The 10538-nt window shown below is 38.9% G+C and overlaps 1 protein-coding gene across 8 annotated transcripts in view; it reads left to right on the forward strand.

The window, feature by feature from the left end:
- ANO4 (anoctamin 4) overlaps positions 1 to 10538 on the forward strand; it is a 459956-nt gene that overhangs the window by 250681 nt on the left and 198737 nt on the right. For 6 of the 8 annotated variants that reach the window (XM_024127263.2, XM_024127265.2, XM_024127267.2 and 3 more), the window contains one exon: positions 1572 to 1676. The exons of the other annotated variants lie outside the window; for them this stretch is intronic. In XM_024127263.2, coding sequence (XP_023983031.1) covers positions 1572 to 1676 — 105 coding nt within the window. The remainder of the gene's footprint in view (positions 1 to 1571; positions 1677 to 10538) is intronic. 8 annotated transcript variants of the gene reach the window in all.

Below are 10538 nucleotides of genomic sequence, written 5' to 3' on the forward strand. Positions count from 1 at the left end.
GTTCTGTTCCATTGAGAAGCTTAGTCTCACCGATAACTTCAGACCTTGCAATGAGCCAACTGAATGCATGCATTTAAAAATTCACTGCTGTGTCTGCAGTGCTTAACTGTCACTTTAAATGCATGCTGGTCCCAAATAATTGACTTTTGGATTCCTTCTCATTATTCAATGGCTGATAGTTTCTGTAGAAATGCCAGTGTTGCTATAATTAATTATTATGGATGATAATAGTAATGGCTTCCATTTACCGAGTGCTATGACAGCTAAGAGCTTTTCATGCATTATCTCATTTAGTCCTCATGGCTACTCTGTGTGACTGTTACTATCACCCATTTCATGGATGAGGAAAACTAAGATATAGAGAGATTTGGTGTTCCCTAGTAAGAATTTGAATGCTGGTTTGTCTGCCTCCAGAATCTGAGCTTATAGCTTTACTTGTTACTCTCCTGCCTTTGTTTCATAAGTACTGCATAGCCTCATAAATTCGTTCTACCTACATTAGTTGAGGGCCTACTCTGTGCTAGACACTGTTCTAAGTGATGGGTTATAGCATGCAGACAAAAGTTCCTGCCCTCCTAAAGCTCACCTTCTATTATAGTTACTTGTGTCCATTTCCCTCCCAGAATGAGTGTTCTTGTAAGATAGTAACTGTGTCTTATTCTTCTTGAGTTTTAGGGATGTAACTGAAATTTTATTCAAGGCTAAGAATAATTCCTGGGCTTACAAAAGAATTATTTCTACAAAAATTTTGGAAGCTAGAGTGTGCCCCATTTTATTTATCAGGCTCTCTGTTTATTTCAGCACTGACGTTTAGCCCTTCCAGACTCATCAGATTGGAGATGTTCTTACTGATTATTTTAAGAAGCATTCAGAGATTTATTATTATTAATGATAAAGCTACTTTTTGATATCTTGGTTTCTTTGACTTCCTTAAATGTTGTATAGGTGTGTGGAGCAGCATTAAAAAAACCCTCTTTCTTTAGAACACACCAGAAATACATTGGGCAAACCTAGTACAAGGGCCTTAACTACTTCATAGAATAAATTAAAGTATTCTGGTATAATCGAAAAGTAAATGATATAACAGGGGAAGTCCAACTGTGAGAGAAAAAATTGATACTGTTTTTCTGTGGTATCAGGAATATTAAATCCTTTTCTTTAAATAAATTATTACCATTTTAAGGAAGATGGTTTCATAAAGTATTAGTGGTGAATGTCCCTTTTTAGCCATGTAGAAGCTGAGAATAATTTTAAATGTCCTTGGGTGGAGGCTAGCATATTATATTCTTCACCTAGGAAATCATCCATAAATACTATGAAGTATGTGGTATTTTAATAAAGTAATTGCCTTATTTTTGCCTTGGAAATACAATTAAACCTTTCTGGTCCCATAAGGGGCAAATGGCTGGTAATGTTCCTCATTTTTTAAAAGTCATTTGTCCACGTGGGAGGATCATTGGCAAACCAGCTGGCTGTTCTTTTTAGATTTTGACATTGCTTCTCCTTGGGACCCTGATGCTGGGCTGTCTGATAACCAGTGCAAACTCCATGAATATCTTTCGTTTCTCTAGAAGGAGGTGTGGATTTGCAAAGCTACCAGCTGGATATGCAAATACTACCTGATGGGCCAAAGAGTGATGTGGACTTTTCAGAGATTCTTAATGCAATACAAGAAAGTAAGTTTCACTCCAATTTTAAATTCACCGTGAAAGGAGAAACTGTTATAACACTTGGGAGGGGTAATAAAACTAGAAACCTTAGATGCCAAGCTTTAAAATAAAATGATGTCTTAAAAGAGACGCTGTGTAAAATAATTTTGATACCAGAAGAGATGGTTAGTGAAATGCTGGTTTAATTTTTGAAACTGAACCACATAGTTTTGGGGTCTTCGATGAAGCCTAGTGGGAAAACTGTAGAGGGGTTGTAAATTCTGTATATTTAGTATGCTATAATATTTAGTAAGTAACTGGATATTATAATTTTTTAGATTCCTTGATTAATCATAATCAAAGAAAAATCTTTAAGAAAACAGAATACTATTCCTTCACTCAGATATCAGTAGTAAGAAGTAAATGTTGACGCAGTAAGCTGAAATCAGGAGAATTTTATTCTCCAAAATGGGTATTGGAGTCATTGGTGCTGGGCCATGACCGAGAAGTAAATTCCTCTTTTCTAAGCATTTTGATTAATCAAGGTTTACTCTTCTTCCACTATTTCACAGTTATACAGTTTTCACTAAGAACTTTATCATAATCAATACATTTGCTCAAGTTAGAGATTTAGCATTGAGGATGGGGTTGCAGTATCGCATACTAAGTCATCAGCATTCGTGTTTTGCTGTCAGAGCTCTAATTCTAGATAATGTTAGTCTTTTAATATCAAATAGTATTATGTAATATTGGATTTGAAGAGTGTAGACTGGAAGAGCATCGTATAAAGAACTACTGCAATCTTTTGTTACTTTTAGTTTTGTGACGTTGCATTTCTATACAATGAAATACATATTTCTAAATTATACTTACATTTCCATATTTTCTGTGAACATTTTAAAGCATTTTAGTACTATTTATCCCCTTCTGTCATTGCACTACCCTCCTGACCTTATGGGGTAATTACTATGTCCACTTTACAGGTAGGACAGCTCAGGGTGGGAGAAGTTAAGTGCCGACGTAATAAGATAAATAATGGAGACCAGAGTGGAATGGAGAGTCTCCTACCCTTCGTTTAATTCCTTCATGAATGTACTTGGTATAGGGTTTAAACACTGAGGTGAAGGATCCTGGACTTGAAGAAGATGAGGCTACTTCTGAGAGAACTATTTTTAATGAAGACTATAAGAGGACCAACTATTTGTTCTGGGTGGGCAATCCCTTCATACTAGGTTACTGAATAAAAGTGAAAAAATGTCCCCGGGAGAATAAAAATCAAATTAATAGACATTGGAAAGAAATTAACTTTTCATGGAAAGTTATAAAATTGTGTAATTACTTCCTTTGATTTGAAAGATGATAGATTATACTTTGCTGAAAGGATTTTTTAAAATAAATGATAAAAGCTGGCTTCTATGCAGGTATAGGAGATGAACTTCAATTTTTTTAGGGCTGAATGAACTTATATCAGGACCGGAATAAAGACGCAGACCTACTAGAGAATGGACTTGAGGATATGGGGAGGGGGAAGGGTAAGCTGGGACAAAGTGAGAGAGTGGCATTGACATATATACACTACCAAACGTAAAATAGATAGCTAGTGGGAAGCGGCCGCATAGCACAGGGAGATCAGCTCGGTGCTTTGTGACCACCTAGAGGGGTGGGATAGGGAGGGTGGGAGGGAGATGCAAGAGGGAGGGGATATGGGGATATATGTATATGTATAGCTGATTCACTTTGTTATAAAGCAGAAACTAACACACCGTTGTAAAGCATTTATACTCCAATAAAGATGTTAAAAAAAACCTTATTAAAAAGCTAGTATTATTGTAAAAAAAATGAACTAAATGTTCATAAGACCATTTTTATCATAATTTTTGTGAGCACACCTTAGTAAAAACACATTTGTTTATGATGTTAACTACTTTAGAGTTTAGAATGGTGATCTCTTTATGAACAAGCAGAAGAGTACAAGTTTGTGAGAACTTAATATTTAAATTTAAAAACAAGAAAAAGGAAATATTACTTCATTTTAAAAAGCAAATCAAGTTTTTATAGGTTTAAGAATTTTCCAATGTTTGAGAATTAATCTTTATTTTCTTGTTTAAAAAACAAGTTTTATGCTAAGTAGGTTTGGGAAGCTGTCCACACAGTCTGGGGCAACTCTGGTAAGAAAGATTTGGGCCGTTTATCTACCTTCAGAGTCTAACTAGAGATTCCAAATATGATTCAGATGTTTAACCAGTTCATTGAAATTTCTAAGTATAAAAACACATGGTTTGCTTCTTCAAGGGACTGTGCCTTAGATTATTGTTTATAGAAAGCTTTGAAAGACCAAAATATAAAAAATGTAAAAAATAAAGGATTTGAACATCAGTAAAACTCCTTGTCTGCTACAGATGTTTTTATTGGGATTAGCAGGATGATGGAAAGATTTCACTGTTTCTTAGAATTTGTGGACATATACGTATGACCTTCAAGATTGGGCTAGAAGACTCTGTGTGTGTGTGTGTGTGTGTGTGTGTGTGTGCGTGCGCGCACGTGTGCATGTTTCAAACATTTCTTGAGTGTCTTAGCAGCCATCATAGTAAGTGCTCTCCCTTCTATCTTGTCATTGTTAAAACAACCGTAATTAATAGATACTATTTTCTCCATTTTAAAGGTGAATATACCTCCCCAGGCGATATGATCAATATATGCTAAAGTCAATATTTCATCGTATGTCAGTCCTTGTTATGCTAAATAAAAAGTGAGATTAAAATGATTAGGAGAAAATGAACTACTTCGGATTTTTACAATTTGATTCTTATGTTGTTACATCTTGATGCAAGAGTTCCTCTACCATGCTTCTACGGTGTAAAATACATTTACATTTTTTCCTATATTGCTTATGCCCTAAGTATAGCTTCATCTGTTCAAAAGAAGATGTCTCAGAATGGTTAACCATCCATAAGTTGTTTTTCAACTTCCCCCATATCAGATGTATGGCTTATAGGAAGGAAAGAGTTATTTTATCCATCCATTCATGTATCCATCTCACCTGTCATATGCCAGGTACTGTGCTAGGCATAACACTTTAAAGCAGTGGTGAACGTTTTGGTGCACAGTTGGATTCAGGAAAAACTTTGTCTTATTGTTCAAAATGAAAGCGACCCGTTTGCTTTCTAGGAGAAAAGCCTTTATATGTGGCAGTCTAATGTAGGGGGATACTTGTGTTTGGGTGTGTGTGTATTTTTTCCTTCATGTTTTTTTCCCTCCCTTTCAATTCTCATCCCAAGTTAGCAGCCAGGTCTCTTCAATGCCTTTGTTTCAGCAGAGTTTTTTTTTTTTAATAAATTTATTTATTTGTTTGTTTTTGGCTGCATTGGGTCTTCTTGCTGTGCGCGGGCCATTCTTCATCGTGGTTCCTGGGCTTCTCACTGTGGTGGCTTCTCTTGTTGCGAGCGCAGGCTCTAGGCGCGTGGGCTTCAGTAGTTGTGGCATGTGCGCTCAGTAGTTGTGGCTTGCGGGCTTTAGAGCTCAGGCTCAGTAGTTGTGGGTCACGGGCTTAGTTGCTCCGCGGCATGTGGGATCTTCCCAGACCAGGGCTCGAACCCGTGTCCCCTGCATTGGCAGGCTGATTCTTAACCACTGCGCCACCAGGGAAGTCCTCTGCAGAGTTTTGTGTTGCCTAAATTTCCTGCCTTTTGTTCTCTGAAAGTCTGAGCTCCTGAGTGCCTGATGCTTAGATAGGAGAAGAAGAAGGAGAGAGAGAGAAATAGTAGACAGGAGGAATGTCCTAAGACAGGCTTCCTTGGAGTGTCCTGCAGTGGTAGAATGGCTTCTTGTAGGTGGGTGGGAAGAGAGGGAGTGGCTGTGTTGTATGCCTGGGGGGACTGTGCCTGGGCCACCTGAACTGCCAGCCATGGCTGAGATTCTGCAGCCTGAGGAAAGAACAGATCCTTCGGCTTTCATGGAACTTTGGAGGCTCTGGGAAGGCAGCAGTCTCATCTTCCTGTTTCTTTGTTGTATACCCAGTTCCTTGAGCAGACTATGGAGTATAGTAGCTGCTCAGTAAATTCTGTTAATGCATGAGTGAGTGAATTCCACTGTAGACTCACAAAGGGGGCAGCTCAGCAGCAGCCAGTGGAGCAGCTTGGAGACCAGAGTAGTTTGCAAAACCTCTAGAACCTTTGTGCACTTCTGGATATGTGAGGTAGAGGACTGTGAATTTCAGAAATGACTGAAATGAAACTGTCTGCTGCGGATGGGTTGGTTGTATCCTCAGATGGGAAACCTGTGGCTATAGAGGGCCAACTGTATAGACTCTGGGGACCCCAGAGTGGCATTCATACCCTGACAGACTTTATTGTGATATAGTCCATTAGGTTCTAATGGACTAGGGAACGAAAGAGAGCAAATAGCAAAGTATTTGGAAGGAGGACTGGGAGGTTGGAAGGATTATTGGATGATCGTTACACTATAGTCTGACCCTTTGTGCCTGCATATGTCCCTAAGCAGTCATATAGCTGTTCCCCCATTGGTGGTGCTCTTGCTTCTGTGGGTGATGAGACTTAGTCATTTCTCAGTGACATGCCGTGAGTCATTTTGAATCCAGTGTCTTGAGCCCTGATTTCCCATTGTATTTTTAATTCACATGGCTGTGCTGTTTCAAAGGGGAAGATGGGGGAGAGGGAGGAACTGACATCAGTTGAACATCTTGTCTGGCAACTCTGTGGTTGACTTTTTACCTGTCTTATTTTCTTTAGTCTTAAACTCTCTTTGCCTTAATTTCCACATCTGTAAAAGGGAGGTAGTTATAGACAACCCATGCAAAACCCTTAGTGCCTGGCACATGGTAAGCGCCGTGGACGCGTTGGCTGCCACCTTGTCTTCATTCCTCAACAACAATCCTCTCTGGTACGTTGTATTATCCCCACTTAAAAGATAAAGAAATTAAAGCTTGAACAAGTTAAAGAACCCAATCTAATAGTAAGTGGGAGGACTAGTTTTTGAACTCAGCTGTTTGTCTAAATCCAAAGCTCACGCTCTTTCCAGAGAAGGGACAATTATGGTCAGTAGACTTTTAGGATTTTTAATGTACAACATCACTGATCTTGTTTCTAGTTGTGAAAAGGGAACCGAGGCTATTGAGCAAAGTTTGCATCAGGCATACAGTCCTTCTCTAAATATCGTTCCCAGTGCTGTAAGAGGTGCCATCATTAGCTGCCTTGTTACAGAAGTGACCAAGGTGTCTGTCTTTTCTTTAGAATGGAGCAGTTGCAAGAGAAGCTCTTCTTAAGAAACATGCTGTCTTGGGAACCAGTTAATGATCTTGGCCCCGTTGCAGAGTGTATTGTGGGCATCCCATGCCGTCGTGTATGCTCTGTAATTTTATAAACAGCATCCTTCCCAACCACACGTTTTTAAAAAAACTCATGACTTGTTTTTTTAAAGGCACATTTTGAATCTTAAAGCATTTTGAGTTAACTTTCCACCGCAGAAAAAAAAGTGCCTGCTCTCAGATCTGTAACCATTAGAACCCCAGCTTGCTTATCCCAGTTTTTCTTTGGGGAAATGTTAACATACCCATTTAATTGTTGCCATAACACACTAGCAGAGGTCTCCAAACTTTTAAAAAGTTGGAATCTGTCTTGTCCCCCCCATATATTTTTATATATAATATCAATAATATTGATATTATGTAATTTAAATATTATATAATTAGAATATAATTATATGTTATATTATCACATATAATATCTGTAAGACAGATAACTGAGCCGCTTGGAGTAGGTAGGGGTAAAAGGTGTAGGACTTTGCGCAGTTTCCTTTTTGGCCTCCTTGGCCCCTGAAGTCCCTCAAAAGAATCCTGGGGTTCCCAGGAACACACTTGGAAAACCACTGACCTATTAGAAAGGAATAAAGCCAGCTAAGTAAGGATTTATGTCCTTTCCAATTATTTATTTTGAGTTTTCTAAATTAGGCTTACTTTTTCTTCTTCATGGTCCACCAGGCAGTCTCTGCGTTAGGGACGTTATCAGATTCATTTGAAGAGTAGTGAACTTCTAGAGGGTCCTAGTCTTGCTAGTGCCATATAAATGCTAAGCAGCGTTTGGTTTTTAAAATCCCAGCCTAAGGTGCCCAAAGCTGTGCTGAGGCTGTGTGTTTTCCTGAATTTTTAAAAAACATTTAGTTTGATCTATTTGTTAAATTTGTAAAAGTGTCAGACTTGTTGGGCTACAGATGTAAAGTCTAGCTTTATTCAGATAAATGTTAAAACTGTGACAATTGTTTGCTGGTTAAATGACTTGCTGTTCTTGAAAGCCAAACATGATTCAAGAACAGTAGAATGCTTTCCACAAAACCAAGGAGTCAGCTAGAAATAGCCTGGATTTGGGAGTCAGACCTGGGTTCGGATTCATCTCTGTCACTTATGAGCTGTGTGACCATACTTAGCACCTCTGAACCTGGCTTCTTTCTCACACTGCCTGTCTCATAAGGTGTTCTGAGGATGAAAGGAGAAAGCAAGCCTCACAATCCTTCACACCTGGTTGGCTCTGAATAAACTGTCGTCCTTTCCCACTTTCTTCCTATTTAACTCTGAATCCAAGAGAAAAACAGATTCTTTCAAGCAATGGCACTGAGATAATTAGAATAAGAAAAAAATGGCAATTGATATCATCTTAAACTAGCTTTTATTTTAAAATGGGCATTGAGCACCTCTTGTTTGCTAGCCCTTGTGTCAAATTTGGAGCTGCCTTGGGCCTTCACCTGAAAGGGACCCTAAATGTAAAGATGAACTGGTTATAAAACAGCCAGGTAAGTGTTTAAATTGAGACATGAACGATCTTTTTTTTTCCACTTTCTAATGAGGCTTTGAGGTCAATATGTAATACCTTCAGAATTCTGCCCATCAGATGTAATAATTTGGAACTCGGGATAAAAATAGTATAATGAACTGGCACGCTGGAGAACAAATATAGATACTTGGATTATACTGCACAGCCCTTTCATGTCTTCTTCAGTGACCTATAATTTCACTTTATTTTCTTGGCATCAGAAAATACTGAGATTAAAGTACTCCTGAACTATAATGCCAAGGTGGGGTTATTTTTTTAAAAAAAAGCAGGGAGTCGAACTATTTGATTTTTTGGAATTTATTTTTTACTCTTTTAGATTGTTTCTAAAACAGTCTAAGCATTTGCGATTTGTTTTTTCGTTGCCCTTATAGCACTGATTCCTCAATTTCATCCTCTTGTCTGGAAGTACGAGGCTTCCCATTCATGTCTTGGTCATGTTTATACCTCCCGCACCTAAACTAAATGTTGGTATAATGAACAAGTGACAGAAGATAATCAGTTCACTTGTTTGTTTAAGCCTTTGCGGTATATTTGCAGTCTCTCTTCCCAAGAGAATCGAAAAATCGTTAATATCCCAAATGATTTTCACTGAAGGAATAATGGAAATAATTGCAGATATTTGATGAGTAGATTCAGTACTCCGGCAGCAAATTTGCCTGCCCACACAGGAAGAATGTCAGCATCTCCTGCTTCCTGGCCCTCTGCCTTCTCTGTTCTGCCTCCATTCTGGGAGAGTATCACAAGCCAGCCCTCAGAAATCTCTTTTCTATGCTGAGTTTGTGGCTTTACTCAGAGGCTGTAGCTGATTTTTGGTCTCCCAGGCAATTTGAGTCTCTTGACCCTTGTTCAGTTGTTAAATGTGATTCCCTGCTGTTTAGTTCCTGGGTCTCTTTAGGCTGAGTGCCTGCTTTTTGCAAAAGAGAATCATTTGGGGATCTCCCTTGCTTTCCCAAATGCATGGTACCCACCTACTGGGACCCATGTTAACTGCCAAGTTCTGTTCACACAGCCCTTCCTGAGTCTGAATACAATGTAGGTCCATACCTGGTTTGCATGGAATTTTTAAATTCTCTCTCTTTCTCTCTCTCGCCATTCTTAATTGACTTCTCTGAACATTGAACTCTCTTATTTAATGAGCCTAATTGCAGAATTCTACCAGGCAGATAATTATCAAACATTTTTTTATTCGAGAAAAAAAGTATGAGGGAGGTAATGGGATCCATTAACAAGTGACCTTGTTTGGACGAAGAGGATGTTTGTCACGTCTGTGCCAGAGAGGGAGAGGCCCTGCTCCCACCTTGGCTGGATCATGAGCTCTGTGAGGTCAGGGGTCCTGCCTGTCATGTCCGGTACTTAAGCCCCAGCTTTTAGCCCAGCACAGTGTCTGCCCACGGTAGGTACTCAGTAACTACTTGTTGAATAAATAGATTTCTAAAAAATAGGTGAACTTCAGAGTTGAGGGTTTTCTTTTTTTTTTTTTGTGGTACGCAGGCGTCTCACTGTTGTGGCTTCCCCCGTTGCGGAGCACAGGCTCCAGACGCACAGGCTCAGCGGCCATGGGTTTTCTTAAAGAAGAGGGCACATGTTTCTTCTGTGCAGTGTTCACATGTTCTACAGTCTTCTTACTGACCACATGTTCAGCTGACCGTTTTCTTTTTTCTTTTTTTAAAATTTTATTTTATTTCTTTATACAGCAGGTTCTTATTAGCCATCAATTTTATACACATCAGTGTATACATGTCAATTCCAATCGCCCAATTCATCACACCACCACCCCCGCCACCCAGCACTTTCCCCCCTTGGTGTCCATATGTTTGTTCTCTACATCTGTGTCTCTATTTATGCCGTGCAAACCGGTTCATCTGTACCATTTTTCTAGGTTCCACATATATGTGTTAAAATACGATATTTGTTTTTCTCTTTCTGACTTACTTCACTCTGTATGACAGTCTCTAGATCCATCCATGTCTCAACAAATGACCCAATTTCATTCCTTTTTATGGCTGAGTAATATTCCATTGTATATATGTACCACATCTTCTTTATC

The sequence above is a fragment of the Physeter macrocephalus genome, chromosome 6 (genome assembly GCF_002837175.3).
Source record: "Physeter macrocephalus isolate SW-GA chromosome 6, ASM283717v5, whole genome shotgun sequence".
In the NCBI taxonomy this organism is placed as follows: Eukaryota; Metazoa; Chordata; class Mammalia; order Artiodactyla; family Physeteridae; genus Physeter; species Physeter macrocephalus.